At 41.6% G+C, this 20,105-nt stretch overlaps 1 protein-coding gene across 3 annotated transcripts in view; it reads right to left on the bottom strand.

The window, feature by feature from the left end:
* The window catches only part of LOC147018266 (transmembrane protein 51-like), a 47,630-nt gene that overhangs the window by 2,839 nt on the left and 24,686 nt on the right, over nt 1-20,105 (bottom strand). For 2 of the 3 annotated variants that reach the window (XM_085897814.1, XM_085897813.1), the window contains 2 exons: nt 17,584-17,717; nt 17,082-17,436 (listed from right to left, as the gene is read on the bottom strand). In XM_085897814.1, coding sequence (XP_085753940.1) covers nt 17,082-17,398 — 317 coding nt within the window. In that variant the 5' untranslated portion in view covers nt 17,399-17,436; nt 17,584-17,717. Of the gene's footprint in view, nt 1-17,081; nt 17,718-20,105 lie in introns of all 3 variants that reach the window. The other variant, XM_085897812.1, reaches the window with a different exon arrangement.

Here is a 20,105-nt window from a genome sequence, read left to right as displayed (position 1 = left end):
TTGTCAGGATTGTAAGACATGTTCCACATATTGGACCAGCTTGTGATTTTATTCAGATCAAAGAGTGAAGAAGCTGCTGCCTGCTGATCTGAGGGATGACAGATGGTACGGCAGAGGGTGGAGTCATCAGCAAAGAGATAAAGAGGATTTTCCAGAGTCAGAGAGATCATTGATGAAAACAAGAAAAAGAACAGGGCCCAGAACGCTGCCTTGAGGAACTCCAGCCTGGACAGGAAGGAAGAGGTGATGAGAATTTCATTAAGGGCCACACACTGACTGTGACAGGAAAGGAAGTCTGTGAGCCAAGATTGGAGATGTCCTTGGATACCAGAGGAAGAGCTTGGTGAGCATGGCGGATGCCCGAACGTATCAAGATGAAAGCAAATACCTATTTTGGGGGGCAATCCCCCCACCCCCATAGACCCCAATTTTTTTTAATGGTGTGAACAAGCTTTGGTACATCACACATGATGAGGGTTGTGGCCAAGTTTCATTGAAATTGTGTGTGTATAGTTTGAGAAGAAAGCAAATACCTATTCTGGGAGGCAACCCCCAACCCCATACACACCCTTTGGGCCCGATTTTGTTTTCTTCATGCCATGAACAAACTTTGGTACATACCGGGTGATGAAGGTTGTGGTCAAGTTATCAATATCGTGTGTGTAGTTTCAGAGAATAGTTGCTAATGTTTGTGGACAGACGGATACATGGATGCCTAATAGACCAGAAGGAGGAAACAATTTGTTTAGTCTTCCTATTCATGTTCAAAATATCACATCAAATTGAAATAACTTGTTCGTCAATCATAAACTGATAAGACACATGGACAGACATGAACCAATTGCTTAACCCCGCTATTCGCTTCACTTGGTATGAAGTGGTGACAGATCCTCATGAGATTAAAAAGTTAATCTCTAGAATATAATGGCCTCTAATAGGAATACATGTGCATTTGTTTTTAAACGAATGTTAACACTGATGTTATCTATGGTTATGTTTCAAACCCTGCATCCACCCTCCTCCCACCCCCCCCTCCATTATGTTGAAATTATACCCCAATCAGAATCGATCCAAAGTATTTTGGTTCTGACAATAGACGACGTCGCAAGTTAACTAAAATTGAAGGTTTGGATTTTTTAACCCTTTCTCCGTGCAGCGGGAGACAGGGTTTTGCAATCGCTTCTGTTTGTGCATTTGGGTGTCTATCCAGACAACCTTTTTACCATTCAAGTTTTTGTTATCAAATTTTCAACAAAACTTTACTCCAAGAACATGGAAAAAGACTAATGAATAATTGGGACAAAATGTCGAAGCGCAAAATCACAGCAAATACAAAGATCCAATATTAGGCCATCCACCACTGCGCAGTATGAGATTGCCGGGTTTTGTTATTGCTTCAGTGTTAGTTTATCATTTGAGGTTTTGTCATAAATTTTCAACAAACACGAGAAAATGGAGAATACCAATTAATACATTTTACTTTTTGTTTGTCAAAACATTTATTTAAAAAAAAATAATTAAAAATATATATTTGGGTGAGGGTAAACATATGTCCTGTTCGTACTTTACTCTGCCATAATTTAAAACACAAAACTTGGATCAGAGATGATGCTGCTATAGAGAAAGGGTGGAGGTTAAAAAGACGTGGATGTAGAACTTTTGATGGCTGTTGGATAAGCTCTGTTCCGGCTTCCTCGTGGAATCATTGGTAAATCCAATTTCTCCCGCATCGCCGGTCCACTCAAAAAGGGCAAATCCACAAGTTTCTCCAATACACCAGGCCACTCAAAGGCTTTTTTTTTTTTTAAACTGTTTAGTCCTCGAACCAAATATTAAGCACTTTTTCCTTCCTTTCAACATGAGGATCACGGGATTGGAATGACACTTTTGCGCTTTGCTGGCATGGATATTTGACTCGCATTTACCACAGTCGATGCATTGGTTCTGTAAGGGTGGCCCACATATGCCGCACCTTCACCTCTTGCCCATGTAACTAACAACCCGATTTTTTTTTCACACAATGTCATAACCTCTCTCAGCTTTTAGGCACAATTAATTCTATCCATAGTTTTACATTTGGGTACATTTATTAACTGCTGCAGCTCCTTGATCTTGTAGATCAAGTGTTAAAGGAGCTCAGTATGTCATTTCTTATTCGATGACGATTTATAATTAAAAACTTAGCTTCGTTCCCATATGCTGGTCTGATTATGACAATCAACGTTGCACAAGAAACAAGAAAAGGCTCGTAATGGGAGGTATTCGTACATGCGGACATAAACAGTGGACTCATCTCAGCTCAAAAACTGCGATTGTCCAAAATAAAATAGTGTGATAACCAAATTGGAACACAATAGGTTGCCACGATTGGTCGAAACCCACAATATTTGAAGGTTTACTGTATATTTGAGTTTTTGTCTAAATAGAAAGTGGACGTGGACAGGCTTTGCATTTTGAGATGCTTTCCAGTTTTTTTTAAGATTTTGATTTATCACGTGAAGATGGGATTTGCAAAGACCTTCAAAATGACACACATAGTGTAGTAGATAGTAGAAAAATCGTGCAAATTATGATACAAGCATCAAATTTGGCATTTCTGTTCTGCAGGGCTTTCTGATCAAATCTGCCCAATTGGCCATTTTAAAATTCAAATTTTGAAAAAAATAAAATAAAAATAAAAAAATAAAAGTCACAGCTGGCTGAAATTCTTGAAGTGAAAGTGAATGAACATTCCAGACAGAGAACCAAGGGGAGATGCAGTCATCATTGATGGCTCAGCACTTATCAATGCCCTACCTCCACGCACTTCAAAGATATTTGATGACTATACAAAAGAAGACATCATATCAAAGGTGGAACTCTATGGTGCCAGGTACGAGAGGGTGGACGAGGTACGAGAGCGTTTGATGTGTTCAAGAAGTCAAGTCTGAAGTCCGAGGCAAGGTCGAAAAGGGGGCAAGGAATCAGAAGAAGAGTGACAGGAACCAGTAAGACCCCAAGTATCTGGAGAATCTTTCTTTGAAATGACAGCAACACGATTGAGCTGTTTCACTTCCTTGTGGAAAAGATGTGTGAAGTGCAGACGACAAGCACAGTCATTGTCATAAAAGGGAAGATGCCATTAGCAACACAAGGAAGTCACTGGATGCTGTGTCTCCAGTTGTCATGAAGAAGCTGACTCGAATATTTGTACACACCAGGGATGCAACGACGGATGGTAGCAAGTCCATTATCATTAAGGCTAATGACACGGACGTACTAGTCATAGCATTATCTTTACTGCCATCCTTACAGGAACTATGTCTTGAGAACATGTGGATTGCCTTTGCCAAGGAGCCAAGGCACGATGGATTCCAGTCCATGAGGTAGTTTCTGCAATAGGGCCTGAGAAAGCTCGAGGGATCCCTTACTTCCATGCGTTCACTGGATGTGACGTCGTGTCTGCCTTCCGCGGTAAAGGGAAGAAAACTGCATGGCAGACTTGGAACCTCTTTGATGTTTCTGAAACATTCACCAATCTCAGCCAGCATCCAACATTGATTCGTGATCTTGACTTTTTTGAAGTTTTTTTTTTTTTTTTTTGAAATTTTTCGAAATTTGGATTTTCAAATGGCCAATCAGGCAGATTTGATTAGAATCCCCTGGAGAACAAATGTGCCAAATTTGATGCTTGCATCATTTGCACGATTACTCTCAAAAATTGCTGTTATCTGCCCCACTAACATAGATCAAGGCCCAGTCACACCTTGACTATTTAGCCAGCTTATGCCGATTTTTGGAAAAAAAATTCTAAAATGCTGGTACACGTCGAATACGTTATGGGTAAGTTTTGATAACATTGAGAGCACGCTGAAAAACACTGCCATACATCGTTGTACACTGGCTTCAAACGTTGTGCTTTTCGGTTGTCCTCAAATTTTCCATGCTTGAAATTTTAAAACTTATGCCAGCGTATGACTCACACGTTCCGCATAACGCTGGCAATAAGTTGTAGGCACGTCACGCGATCGTTAACACACGTTACTTGTAAGTTACTCATAAGTCGAAACACGTCGAGGTAATGTTTCGCGTACCCAAAACTTATTTCTAACCTATGAGTAACGTGTTGTACTCACGTTACGCGATCGGTGACACAGACACACGTTACTTGTAAGTTACTCATAAGTCGAAACACATCAAGGTAATGGTTAGCATCAGTGTTCCAGACTCCCTTGTTTTATTTTTTTTTTTTTCTTCCTTCCTCCGGTATGATGGTGATTTCGACAATTCGATTTCTAGTGCGGTTATAATATAATATAATTAATAGGCTGCCGCTCAACGATTTAAATCATAACCGCACTGTACACTGAACACTGTCATACCGAAGGAAAAAAAAACGGGAGTCTGGAACACTGACGCTAACCATTACCTTGACGCGTTTCGACTTATGAATACCTTTCAAGTAACGTGTGTCGATGTGTGTCAACGATCGCATATCATGCATACAACTTATTCCCATCGCATGCGGAGCATGTGCCATACGGCAAGTATGTCGTAAAATTTTCAACATGTTTAAAATTACAAGATTTACTCCATTTAATACGACGTATGATAGCGTACTTTAGCGTTCTATTCACACATACCAAACTTACCCATACCGTATTCGACGTGCGCCAGCGTTTTAGACGCATTTTTCAGAGGTCGGCATACGCTGGCAAGCTCGCCAAGGTGTGACTGCGATGTTGACACTTCCATTTCTGCGGCGGTTATGATTTGAATCGTTGTGCGGCAGCCTTTTCATAACCTACGCCACGTCATCGTCGGCAATGCGTGCAGCGCGCTATGCCTAAGTTAGACTATCATTGGGCATAGGTTGTGAAGGCCGACAACAGGTTCAGCATTCGTTGGTATAAGTTATCTATAACACAACGAAACGTTCTGTGTCTGTTCCTAATACGTTATGCATAAGACCAAGTCGTTATGAATACGTCCGAATCTTTAAAAAAAAAAAAAAACATCAAAAGTTCAACGTAGGCCAGCGTTTTACATACATTTTAATACGTTGCCATTGCTGGCTAAAACGTCAAGGTGTGACTGGGCCTTCACCTCTTCAATTGCCAATTTTGAGAACATAATTTCATATAATAACACTATCCTGAACAACACCAGGTTACAAAGTGAAACAAGAGTATGACAAATGTGAACGAAACACAAGTACTTTATCTTTAGCAAACCGATTCCTCAGCTACATAGGACTCAAATTTAACATGGCGACATATTGTTAGGTGACGCTTCGATACTTCCTGGTGTGGGTCACCATACAAATCAAGCAATATCGAACTCTCCTAATTTTGGCAAAAATCTGGCTCGACCTGCTCATAAGACCGTATACACCAGCTGTTTTAATGTGCTGAGACGACAGTTTGAGTCTGCACTGGGCTTCAAGCAACAGAGATGAGATGCTACGCAGGAGCCAGACAAATTAATCGAGGCTGCTTTCACAAAGCCAGGACCCAGGACAAGAAAGGTAACCCAGGAAAAGAAAAGGATGAGGCAGAGCAAGTTAAAATGAGGCATCTGTGCATGCCATGCAGGAAAATGTGGGGTTGACGATGCACTGAATACAAGTCCACAAACAGTCTACAATACTATACTGCTAATCAGACAATGCTTGGGCATAACATCTTTCATCGTTGTTGAGTGACTGGACACAGCGTATGAACATCAAGACTGGTTTTTATCAGAGAACGAGGCAGTTTTACCTGTAGTTAGCTGACGGATTTAATCAAAAGGCATGTTGTACTTAAGAATCATTCTGCTGGTGAACAGCATTGCTACAAAGTGTCAAGTTGGAAAGTCTGTAAACATCAGCATGGTTTACTTGACACAGGATAAGCAGTGCCATGACATAATTGCCTTAGCATTGTGTTTGCATCCGAAATGGCATCATGTGCTTTTGCCTAAGGCAGTTTATTAAGATTTTGCTCAGGCAGCTGCATCAGAGGGCTGCCAAAAGAATACAAGACTGTTACTCGTGACTGCCACAAGTGGTTCACCTGCATGCTTATTGTGGTTTGTGCATCAGAAATGAGCAATTGAGAAAAGAAAAAGAAAACCAAAAGGTTTTAGAGAGTCAGCCTGAAATTATAGAACCAAGTCATATTTTGACACACTAATGGTGTTTGGTGGCTGTGATGGTGCACAAACATCTGCAAGAAGCTACGAACTTACATTTTATGACAAAGCGTGTGCCAGAAATGAGTAAGCATCACAATGACATGCCTGACTTAGCCTTCTGCACCAATTGGAATAGGGACACGGACACGGACCTTTGTTCCCAGAGCTCAACATCTGAACTTGCTCATGGGGGGGAAAAACACACACACACACACACACACACACACACACACACACACACACACACACACACACACACACACACACACACACACACACACAGTTGAGATTCGGCGGCACTTATCAGCACCGCCGTCTCAGGGGTTATAACGCCGGCTAGTTCGGCACAGGTCTCAGGTCACGATACCAAAGTACCCCCTGTGCCTTGCCAGTTGGGGATATAGACCCCGGCTACAGACTGGGTTTGATCAGAGACCGAGCGAAGTCTGCCAGTCCATAGCCCGTTTGGTTTTAAATACAAATCGAGCGATTGTTCCTCAGCGCAGCACGAATAAATTCAAGGCGGCAAATCTCGTATGAACCAGTCAGATTTATTGGGGAAACATCGGGGAATACGACACAAGCAAAACATTCGCGATATCGTAATCATTCATCTATAACCCGCTCTTATCTAACATCCCATTACCAAACAACCTGGCTAAACATGCATTTAAGGGGGTATCTGGGCTAATCCTATATTTAATAACGCACTAAGGGCCCATTTCCGCTATACTGTTTTTTATATATATATATATATATATTCAGGTTAAAAAGGACACATCTGTAAGCAGGGCACACATGGCATTGCCAATAGTTAAGGCCCGGTCACACCTTGACGTTTTAGCCAACGTATGCCGATTTTTGAATTTTTTTTTCTAAAACGCTGGTACACGTTGAATACGTTATGGGTAAGTTTTGATAACATTGAGAGCACGCTGAAAAACACAGCCATACGTCGTTGTACGTTGGCTTTAAACGTTGTACTTTTTGGTTGTCCTCAAATTTTTTCATGCTTGAAATTTCACGACGTATGCCGGCGCATGACTCACACATTCCGCTACGCTGGCCACAAGTTGTATGCACGGTCTGCAATCGTTGACAGACGTCAACACATGCTACTTGTAAGTTAATCATAAGTTGAGACACGCCGAGGTAATGTTTAGCGTACCCGAAACTTATTTCTAACCTATGATTAACGTGTTGTTGGCACGTTACGCGATCGTTGCCACACAGACAGACGTTACTTTTAAGTTACTCATAGGCTGAAAGACGTCGGTATAATGGATCGTCCTTGCGTCAGCGTCCACGGCCACAGCCAGGACACTTATTTGCAGCATTCTTCAAACTTTTCTTTGGCATGACGAGGATGTTCACACTTCAATGTCTAGCATGGCTATGATTCCAATTGTCCATCGGCCGCGTCTATTTAAAATAGTCGAGTTTGAGCGTTTTAACACGTTCAGAAGAAACGCTTCAAATTTCCAAACCCCAGCGTCAAAAAACAAAGGCGAGTGACAGCAATTTAAATCGTTCATTGTAAACAATGAAAATAGTTGAGTGGTACCGTTTAAAAGTCGTTGAGTGTAAAAAAAATCCAATTGTTGAGCGCAAGCGTCTACTTTCAATAGTGGGGTTTGAGCGATTTAACACGTTCAATAGAAAGGATTAAAATTTCCGAGCGCCAGCATCAAAAAACAAAGGTGAGTGACAGCAATTTAAATCGTTCATTGTAAACAATGAAAATAGCTGAGTGGTACCGTTTAAAAGTCGTTGAGTGTAAAAAAAAATCCAATTGTTGAGCGCAAGCGTCTACTTTCAATAGTGGAGATGCAGCCATTTAAATCGTTGAGTTTATCATTTAAATCGTTAAATCGTTAAACGCAAGGACGATCCATCATAACCCACACCCTCCCCCTCACACTCACCTACTACTGCCAACATGAACAAACTACTACTAATACTAATACTGATACTGATACTAATACTGATACTGTTACTGCTGACATGGACATCGACTCAAAAACACTGTTGGGTTCCCCTTTTATGAACACCATTTTTATATACCAATTCCCAAAACCGCTGGGAACACGTCTTTATATGGCAGTTGTAAGCTAGAAACACGTTCATTTATTTTTTTTGTCGACCGGAAGACGTCATTGGAATACATCTACATACGTCGATGTGTGTTGGGACTACGTACAAAATTGGTTCAAAGCACGTCAAACATAAGTTAGAAATAAGTTTCGCGTAAAAAAGACATTACCGCGACGTGTTTCGACTTATGAGTAGCTTATAAGTAGCCTTTGTGGACGTGTGTAAGCGTCCACATATCGTGTGTACAACCTATCCCCATCGCATGCGGAACGTGTGTCATACGCCGAGTACGTCGTAAAATTTTGAACATGTTTAAAATTTCTTGACGTACTCTACTTACTACGACGTATGATAGCGTACTTTAGCGTTGTACTCACGTATACCAAACTTACTCATACCGTATTTGACGTGCCCCAACGTTTTAGACACATTTTTCTTAGGTCGGCATATGCTGGCAAGATCGCCAAGGTGTGACCGCGATGTTGACACTTCCATTTCTACGGCAGTTATGATTCGAATCGTTGTGCGTCAGCCTTTTAATAGGCTACGTCACGACATCGTCGGCGATGCGTGCAACGCACTATGCCTAAGTTAGACTATCGTTGGGCATCGGTTGTGTAGGCCGACAACAGGTTCAGCATTCGTTGGTATAAGTTATCTATAACACAACGAAACGTTCTGTGTCCGTTACCAATGCGTTATACATAAGACCAAGTCGCTATGAATACGTCCGAATCTTTAAAAAAAAAACATCAAAAGTTCAACGTAAGCCAGAGTTTTAGATACATTTTAATACGTTGCCATCGCTGGCTAAAACGTCAAGGTGTGACCGGGCCTTTACAAACATATTTGAGAAAATTGTTGTGCACTTAGATCACAGTTAAAGGGCAATAAGCCTGGTGTTGGCTTAGTGGTTAGGGTGGCGGCTTGGGATCCCAGTGTCCTGAGTTCAAGTCCCGTTGGCTGCTGAATTAACACCAGGGGGTTGACTCAGCCTGTCATCCTTCCGAGGTCGGCGAAATGAGTGCCAGTGTACTGGTCCCGGTGTATGCCCCGGTTAGAATAGGTGTACCATATCCCTGTGTGTCGTAACAGGCGACCAGGGTTGGCGTCAGGAAGGGCATCCGGACATAAAACATTGCCTCAAGAAAAAGCCAAACCCCTGCATAGCAGGGAAAAATGGCTGTAAAAACGGTCATATATATATATATCCTGGTGTTGGCGTAGTGGTTAGGGTAGCGGCTTGGGATCCAAAAGGTCCTGAGTTCAAGCCCCGTTGGCCACTTGAATTAATACACACCAGGAGGTTGACTCAGCCAGTCATCCTTCTGAGGTCGGCAAAGTGAGTACCAGTGTACTGGGCCCGGTGTATGTCCCGGTTAAAATAGGTGTACTATATCCCTGTGTCGTAAGAGGCGACCAGGGTTGCGTTAGGAAGGGCATCCGGCGTAAAAGCTGTGCCAAATCACGATGCGGATCATACGGATGATCCGCTGTGGTGACCCCTAACAGGAGCAGCCGAAAGAAGAATACACACACACACACACACACACACACACACACACACACACACACACACACACACACACACACACACACACACACACACACACACACACACACACACACACACACACACACACACACGAGGTGGAAAGAAAACAGGTCAACAATCTGCCCATGATGTGAATAGAGCACACCCGGTTCCCTTGTTTCATCTGCGAGTAAAATCCAAAATGGAGCCAGAGTTTTCAAATACAATTTATCCATGGAATTATCCGTTTGAGTTGTTTGCAAACTCATTTTGATATTTGTCATGCTGAGTGGCTCAGATAGGTTTGTGGTATAAAAGACAACCAGAAAAAAGCACCTGGTGTCTGAATTTGACAAATGAGAGTTCGTTACAAGGAGCTTCAACACAGGAGGCCATTCAGTCAATCAAGCCCTGCGTAATGCTTTGTCCATGCTCTATCTTTTTAAATGCTGTACGTCAAGAGCAAGGAAGCGGCAGGTTGCCGTTTTTAAAGGCTTTGATATGACCGAGATGGCGTTCGAACCGCCGACCTCCCAGACTCAGAGCAGCCACTCAAACCATAAGAGAGTTTGGTTAAAAAGGACATATCTGTAAGCAGGGTACACATGGCATTGCCAATAGTTACAAACATATTTGAGAAAATTGTTGTGCACTTAGGTCACAGTTAAAGGGAAAGCAAACAAAAACATTTTTTGCAAATCCGACATTTCTTCCAATCAGCAAGACTCCAAACATGACATGGACAGATTTGTCAATAGTGTATTTAACCAAAGAAGTGAAGTCACACTTACCCCCCCCCCCCCAATTCTACAACGCCCAACTCCATCCAGAGAAAAGACACAACGATTCATATCCTGCATTATAGAACTTAATAAAAATCAAGAAACACTTATAAAAGCAATATCTTTGAAATGACAAATCGGGTTCTCCAAATTGGTAAACAACAACATGAAAATGGTGCCATATTTGAAGGTGAAAGGAAATGTACTGTCAAGGATAATAAATAAAGAAATAAATAAATAAGAGGGGCAAAGAGATATCTTAAACAACTGGCACCTGGTCAGGAAATAAAACCTTTAAATGCAAGATTTAAAAGAGAAAAACAAAATAAAAGGTATTTGAAAGGAGGTTAGGAATGACCAAGACACTAAACCTAAACACCTCAGCCTCAGGTTGCAATGAGCATTGTGTGGAGTTGAAGGTTGGGTGGTGGAGGGAGGGATTAGAAATCAACCGACTAACTTCATTTTATTGACCATTTTGAAGGAAATAAATAAATAAAGATGGGGATCCAATAATTGGTCGAAGTTTGGAATGAAGGATCATTCTAAGCATATCAAGTCTACCTTAAAGATTAATTTGGGACATGTAAAGCATGTTTCTCCCTCACAGTGGGTGGGTGTTTTGTGATGCTCATGCAATATAAATCACGTTTTTGGCTCAAACTGAAAATTTAAAACCATATCACTCCATCAAGCCTGTATAAAAATACACGGGTGACAATTGTGCCAACACAATACCAGTCATATACACTAGGGAGATTAAGCTTTAATTATGAGGGCATGTTGAAAAGTAATGGCTCCTATTCTTTTTTCTCTACGAGTGGACCTGTTCGTCCACTGGACCAAATTTTTATTGGTTTTCATGGCCTTGTAGCATCCCCATCTGCCGTATTGCTTGAGCATTAGCGTGCTTTTCACCAAGCACAGATGTGCTTGGGCCAGGATACGTTCATTATTATTATTATTGCTAAATGAAAAGCATGATCGTAAATATATGCTGTTACAATGTTATCCTTTTGTTATTTATTTTGTGCTTTGACTGCCATGCCACAGGATGACGTATTAAGCTGCTCTAAACACCTGAACATGGCATGCGTTTAAAACATGGGAATTCTTCTGGGTTCTTTGAAGTTAATTAGCTTGATCAACTCAGGAGATTATGATGATCATTTTAGTGGATTACATTCCACATCAGAACGCTTCAGTAGAATTCCACAAAAAAAAAAAAAAAAAAAAACATGCCTCACAAAGATACAACTCATCCATTTATAGCAGATAACACGTAAAAAATATTCAAATTAGACAGACACTAACATCAAATCTTTATTCTACCATGGAGCACATTTATTTCCAAACATAATCACCACTGCAATCCACATGGTCAGGTCAGGTATGGGAGCATGCGCCGGAGCAGCGCATCGCTGAGTCCTCTTTCCGCCGGTACTCCAGCGGCCACCGTCTGGCCATCCCCGAGGCAGATGCCTGGCCTATCCCCCATCTTGAGATGCTGATATCAAGTTGTGGTCACTTTGGCACATTCCAACGTTCAAGTAGTTTTGTGATGCCATCACAATAGAACTGTGTGCCCTGCTGACTTAACAGCACTTCACAGCAGCCTTGATATCATCAAAAAAAAATAAAAAATAAAAAAAAAATGTTCTCCACGGTGTTCCTCAAATTTGGGGAAAAGATGAAAATCTGACGGTGCTCAGTCAGGGGTGGTGATCCTTTGTGGCAGTACGCCATTGACCATGTCTTACTCTCAGGATTGTAATGGTGCACCCACCTCTCATCCCCAGTCAGTCATCCCAACTCTCATCACAGCATTGTCAATGCTGTGCTTCACTCTGCCATCTTGACTCACATAGCCATCCATCCATTCCATTGGGACCATACTCTGCACAGAGCATCGGTGCTGCTGAAGCAGTCTTCTGGGCAAATGGGCACAATCCTGGCTGGGTCAACCACTCCGACACAGGATACTTGAATGGCTCAATCATCCCAGCAAGCTGGTACTCATTTTGCCGACTTCGGAAGGATGATAGGCTTAGTCAACTCCAACTGGTATTAATTCAATGGCTGAGCAGGATTTCAACTCAGGATCCGAGGATCCCAAGCCCATCACCCAAACCATTAAGCGAACACCAGGCATACTAACAGACTAGAGACATGTCAGAATTACAGGACAATACTTCAAAACCAATGGCAAAAATAACTGAAGTATGGACTGTGCTTTGTTTCATTTGAATATCTTTACACGTTTTGGAGAAAAAGAATAGGAGGCATTATTTTTCAACATACCCTCGTAGGAACACGTTTGACTTCTGTTCACACAAACTTAGGGAAGTTTGCAATTTGAAACATAACGTGGCAAAATGTCAGTCTTGTTCACATGTGCACATGCTTAATGGCCCATATTCCCAGCTTTCTGCAAGGCCAGCAAGGCAAAGATTTTGATCCAAGTGGTCCACAAACTCATTGACCAGGCCTGATAATCGACTGAAAGGGAAAAATAAAAATAAAATAATTTGAAAAAAAAAATAAATTGTAATTTGTTTGGGGTGCCAGCTCGCCGACTCATCGCAAAAGACCTTTAATGTTCACATCCTTTAACACTTACAAACTAATGCTGTGGGACACCCTATTTAATATCCACTTTGCAGGGCCGGATTTAGGGCAGGGCCCACAGGGCCACGGCCCAGGGCCCCGCGCCTCCCAGGGGCCCCGCGAAAATGCAAAGATCACAAGAAATTCTGCTATTTCCACCCTTTTGTTTGTTTGTGAAAAAAATCGAGTTCGTTTGTGTAAATGGTCAGTGAATCACGAAACAAATACTCAATATCCCTGTTAATTTGGCATCTGTTTGGTTATGTTTGTCATTTATTTTACATCTTTGAACTTACTTTTTTCCTTTCCACTGATCATAAGAGCGCAATCTTAAGGTCTTCCACAGAAATAGGTCACACGAAAAAAGTGAGGGTTTTCCCAATCCCAAAAGCTATGGCCGTCTCGATTTCATTTTTGCAAAATTACATGCCCGCCCTGAATCTATGTTTGCTATGTACTGCGCAGGCGTATTGCTGGGGTGGTTATACTATAATTGTGTAATTCAAGTTTACACACCGGATAATATTTTATTATATTTATAAGGTGTGTCTCGGTGGCAGAGTGGTAAGGTTGCTGGCTGGTCACCTCAATGTGGATTCAGCGGAGTGGGTTCGAATACTACCGGTGGCATATGTAAATCATGTGTCATGGCCGAGACACGGTGGTTTCCTCCTGGTTCTCCGGTTTCCTCCACCAGAGAGACACACCTCGCAATAATAATCTGAGCCGTGGAGAGATACTCGACAAGCCCAAGGCTTATCAATCCACATTAATATATCTCGATTATTATTATTATTAAGGTGTGTTCGGTGTCAACTGCTGAAATATTGCTTTCTATTGTAGGAACTGCCTTTGTGTGGACCTGGTTGAGCCATGGCGGAACGTGAACGCGATTGAGGAAGAAAATACCAGTCTGGTGCGGCCAAGCGAACGGAACAAGCTACCCAAAATTACAAGTTGGCTTAAGAGTACAACAGCCACAGTCGGGTTATACAATGAACAGGATAGCAACGCGAAGAAAAACATAGCTACGACTACGTCAGCATTATCTGCTGTTGGCCCTGCTTCCTTGTTTCAGTGCTGCTGATGCTAGCGGTGATAAAAACTCAAACGATTCTGCTTCAGAATGTGGTTCAGAAGTAGACAGCGAAACGGCTGAAGTTTATGAAAAAGACATTGGCCTTGGCCAGACCAGCTACCAGAGAAGTTCCAAAACTACTGGATCGAGAAGGATAGTGCACAATGTTGTAATGTCGACAGTGACTACAAGAACTCCGCTGTCCATGATGGAAATAAAACTTGTCATTGTACAAAAAATTTGTTCAGTAGAAAACATGTTATCTGGAGAAGAAATCGATCTCAGTTGGTTGTGCTATTCTGAAGAGACCGGCCATCTGTTCTGTTTTATTTGAAGTCTGATGTCACCCATGTCAAACACTAAAAGCCGGTTTACATCCGGGTTCCAAGATTGGAAACACGCTTGGGAGTCGATAGAAGGACACAGTAATTCAGATCAGCATAAACAGGCAATGTCGAGCCTGGCCAGCAGAAAATCATTGCAAGGCCGCGTTAACGCTGGACTAGTTTGTCAGTATGAGTCAGAACAGCACTACGACGGTGTGTGGATGCCCTCATGTTTCTATGTGAACGTGGCCTGCCCATCCGAGGTGACGACGAGGTGATTGGTTCGGAACATAACAGAAATTACCTGGGAGTGATGGAGCTTCTGAGCAAGTCCGACACTTTCCTTGCGGCACATCTCCATAAAAATGCCAACAAAGGGAGCGGTAACGTAAACTACCTCTCATCGACAGTATGTAACGAACTAATCAATGTGTTGGGTAGAAAAGTTCTGAGTGCCATTGTAGCGGAAGTTCGGAGGGCCAAATATTACTCCATATCGGTGGACTCCACTCCAGACGTGTCGCACACTGACTAGCTATGTCTAACCATCCACTACGTGTTGCCAGAGGGGCCAGTAGAGCGTTTCTTGACATTCGTGCCCTTACTGAATCATACCGGAAAGGAGATCGCAGACGTAGTTCTTGATTTTCTCCAAACGAACAAAATTCCGATCTCTGACTGTCGCGGTCAATCGTACGACAACGCCAGCAACATGTCTGGAAAATACCGCGGCGTCCAGGCGCACCTAAAAAGTCGTTGCGAATTCGCCCAGTTTATTCCTTGCATGGCTCATTTTCTCAACCTCATCGGGACGTGTGCTGCTGAGTGCTGCATGGCTGCTGTGACTCTGTTTGGTATCGTTCAACGGCTGTATGTTTATCTTGTGAAGTCAACCTATCGTTGGCGCAAACATCGTGATGCACTGAAACACATGCCAGTCGTCAAGTGCTTGTCAGATACACGGTGGTCGGCCCGTGCAGATGCTGTATAAGCACTGGCCAATGGATTCCAGCAAAATATCATGGTACTTGACGATCTTGCAATTGGTGAACATCGAAACGCAGAGACACTGCAGTGAAACTACTCGAATCACTGACAGAGTTCGTACAGTACCTACGGGAACGGTTCGACGACTTTGAACATATTGCTATTGATAAATGTGGTCACAGCGAGTACGAAGACGATCAGCGACGTGTTCGAAGGAGGAAGCGACATCATGATGAAGTAGACAGCGCCGATGACACCCAGTTACCGCCCAGAGAGAGATTCAGAACCACATCCTACATACCCATCATTGATCAGCTAACAACGTCACTAGGAGATCGCCTCAAGGCCTATGGAACACTCAGTCAACGTTTCTCATTCTTTTCAGAAATAACGACCATGCAGACGGATAATCTCCAAGACTCCGCTGCAGACCTGGTCAAGAGTTACCCGAACGACCTGGAACCTTCTCTGGTTTTGGAAATTGTACATTTCCAGGCATTTCTCAAGACGATGCAGACAGAAGACTCGGAAAAATTGTCTGAAACTACTATGTTTTCCACAATCCACAACTACGATATGGTGGCAGCATTCGCCAACGTGGAGATAGCTTTGCGGGTATACCTGTCAATGTTTGTCACGAACTGTACGGGAGAACGATCATTCTCAAAATTGAAAAGGATCAAGAACTATCTGCGTAGTACGATCGGCCAAGATCGTTTGGCATCGCTGGCCATACCGAGTGCTGAACACGAACTGTTCAGGAGAGTAAGTACACGTGAAACAATCGAGGACTTTGCGCGAATCAAAGCCAGGAAGAAGCTAAAAGATTCTGTAGGTTTTTAACATCTCGCAAATATATTGTAGTAATTACGCCAAAGTGTGCAATAATGCAATCATATCTGCAAAAATGACAAAAAAAATCTACATTGAGATTTGAGATGATACCATCACGTTTTGCTTTTGCGATTATTTTCTCTGTTCCGTTGTTTTCATTCCATAGTGGTGTTTCTTGTAGTTTCTGAAATACATGTTTTTACACATAAACTGTGGTTTTTTTTCTTTTGCCCAGCCTAGGTTGGTGCATTTATATATGAATACTTTTATAAGCATATATGAAGTAAAAATGGCTGCGGCCCCGAGAGGGCCCCGCGTACTGCTAGGGCCCAGGGCCCCGCAACACGTAAATCCGGCCCTGCCACTTTGTGACCTTACACCTTGCCTGTGAAGCACCAATCTGACAGTTTATAGTCAGGTTGAAAATCGAATGCAGACTTGACCAGCAATATTTGAACATTACAGAGCCAATTGCATTTCTTCAAAACAAAAAACCTGGGTCTTCTGAAGCATCATTTAAATTTTTCTTGTGTACAAATCAAGGCTCATTCAAAGTTAAGACTCGCATAGAAGCAATATTCACATTATATAGATGTAGACGTGCTCAGGTTGCTTAAAAAAAATGTATAGAAAGGGTAGGTGAGAAAAAGAGAATAAAATAGTGTTCACAAAATTATGCTTACTTTTCTGAGGATTGGGTTGGATGTGCATCCTCTGCTCCTGGGGACCTGTTCAGATTTTGGTAAATGGACCAGATAATTCCAACAGCAAGCAGCAAGGACCCAGCGATGCAAAAAGCATACGTTGTGAAATCCGGTTGATCAAACGTCAGCGGTGGAGCAATTGAAGTGCTAGGCAGATTACCGCTGCTCTCATTGCCCGACGTTGTTGGCTCCTCCACAAACGACTGCCACGTGACCATGAGTATTCCCAGGCTGAGCATTCCAATTCCCAGCACAACCAAGCAGTAGCGCACACCCAGACAGCCCTCTGAAGCCATTATGAACAGCTCTTCATGTAAAATCTGGTATTTGAAAACTGAGCATTCAGGTGCAACAGATGCCGATCAAAGCAAAAAACAAACAAAAAAAAACGTACAATTACCGAATGACCATGTCTTCAACTTCAAATGGATAGAAACATGGGTACAACTTCCAAATCTGTGCTGCAAAGCTGAACTTTCACCTCCTTTCCCTATTACTCTCTCTGCACGATGCCTTGGTCAAACAGCAAAATCGAAGAGTAAATTGCCTCTTCAACACGCTTTCTTCCTCTGATTCATGCTTCACACTTGCAATACTTTTTCCAGGTCTTTGATCCTGTGGAAAGAATGAAATGTCAATTATTAATTTCAACTACGATCAGCAAAATGCTCTCTGATAACACCATTGATGTGAAAGTCACTCATGAAAACCAGTGTGAAATAAAAGAAGAAAAAGAGCAATCAGAGATTGCTTCAACAGAGAGAAAAAAGAGCAATCAGAGAATCAGAATCAGAGAAACAAACCAAACAGACCCAAATGCAATAACCTCTCCTTTGGTGAGGAGAGGGTATTGTAACAAGGTAACATCCAGAAATAATACAATTGAGCCTCAACAAGTTAACGTTTTAATCACAGCTTGCATCCATTTTAATGCTCAAGATTTGAATTTCACATTCCCAATGTGGAACAGATTTCAGGAGGCATGGCTGCAATGATGTCACATCACTTTGGATTGCAATTCCGATCCACCATTTTGGTTTGGCATGATGGCATTGGCAAAGTTATTTCTATGACCGAGTCCCTAATGCAGAGCATAGATGGCTTATCTGAAGGTAGAGATTCTTATGGCTCGAAGAAACCCAATTTAGCTGAACATATCAAGTCGTGGTCAAGCAAACAATATCCGACATTATCAACCATTTTGTTCTAACAATCTGCTCTGTGATTAAGCAAACATGAAAACCTACAAATCAATGGCATCTCACACTTTGTTTGCTAATGGGGTGGAAGAAGTTTCTGTGAAAACCTGGAAAGAGGAAAAAAAAATTAAAAAAAAAAAGAAATAAAAGTTTTTCCTTCCAAGAAATGGCAATCATCTTGTACGTACTGTTACAGAACACCACGACATAAGGTTTATCACCATCATCTTAAAATGCTTTCACTTAAGATTCCTTATTTTGCCAAAATAGTGCAAATTGGATATAAATGTTTTTGTGTATATTTATTCCCAAACGAAAAATTATTTAAGAAACTTTCACATTTTCACAAACTAAGAAATAGCATTTAGAACATACAATTTCTTTTTTGTTAATTCTAAAAATAAAAACTTATTTTTCTGAAGTTTGAATGCAAATACACAAAAAAAAAAAAGTTTCCAATTTAAGCTCTGCAAAATTTTAGGAGTGCACAAAACATTACAATTGAAGCCTCAAGTTGCAACGGTATCCATTTTGTTACAACCAATATATGAATTCCTGTGGTCCTTTGAAAATGATCTTGTTTCACTTCAATGTGCACCGCTCCTTCCCAATTCCATATCCAGGCGATGCACAACGCCATCGCCGGGTGCCGAAGGAAGAAAGTACTCAGTTTTCACTCCGTTTTTTTGTTTGTTACTTGGCGAAATCTTGGATTTTGTCAAGTATGTTGGTCTGTTTCGTTTGTTTGTTTGTTTGTTTGTTTGTTTGTCCGGTCGTCTACAGCCCAAACGGCTGGACCAGTCGTTCTTAAATTTTTACACCTGATAGGCAATCCACCTGAGACGGTCCGCGTCCAAATCGGACAAAACGTCACGACGTGACGTCACACGTGAAAACACATTTTTGGACATAACTCTGTGATCGGAAGTCATAGCGACTTCCAGTTGACGCCAAATTAAACTTCATTCAAATACCTAAATGATTACCAAATGCATCTTATTACAAAGTACGCATAGTTTTCGCAAGCGTATGACAAAGTTTTGCCCATTGACGTCATTTAAAAAAATATATTTACGCTTGTGTGCAGCCGAAACTACTGAAGCAATCGTTCTCAAATTTTAACACGTGATAGCCAATCTTGCTGAAATAGTCTGGGATCAAATCATGTCATAATCACACTTAATGTCATGACGTTACGTCAAAAAAAGGTGAACACAAGCTTTTGAACATAACTCAGTAACCGGAAGTCGTAGCGACTTCCTGTTGATGCCAAAACAAACTTCAATGGAATATCTAAATGTTTTAAAATGCATGTTAGTACAAATTATGGACAGTTTTCGCAAGCGTATGACGTCAAAGTTTTTAGCTATTGGCGTGATTAAAAAAAAATTCTATTTGTTCTACAGGTCACAATTCTTATCTGATTTGGATGAAATCATAACAGCTGATAGAAATCCAGTGCAAAAAAGATATGTGACTTTTGGCGATGTTCAAGACCAGGATCTGGATTCTGCATCACTTTATATTATCGCCTATTATAAACCAATGGGTAATTTTGTGAATTACACATGGCTATTTCTCAAACAGTTTTGCACTTATTATATTGAAACTTGTACTGTCTATTTATGCATGTAATATTAACATGTGTACAAAGTTTGATCGAAATTGACCCAAGGTCAAGGTCAGGGTCACTCAAAACATGAAAAACACACATATAAAATACATTTTTGTTTTACAACATATTTCAAACCTGATAATGGGATCGTAAAGCTGGATGAAAAGCAATGCTCCTAGGTATTTTCAA

This window comes from Eptatretus burgeri, chromosome 10 (genome assembly GCF_056783735.1).
Source record: "Eptatretus burgeri isolate ZD-2024b chromosome 10, Ebu_testis_v1, whole genome shotgun sequence".
In the NCBI taxonomy this organism is placed as follows: Eukaryota; Metazoa; Chordata; class Myxini; order Myxiniformes; family Myxinidae; genus Eptatretus; species Eptatretus burgeri.
This window is presented reverse-complemented; position numbering and strand designations above follow the sequence as displayed.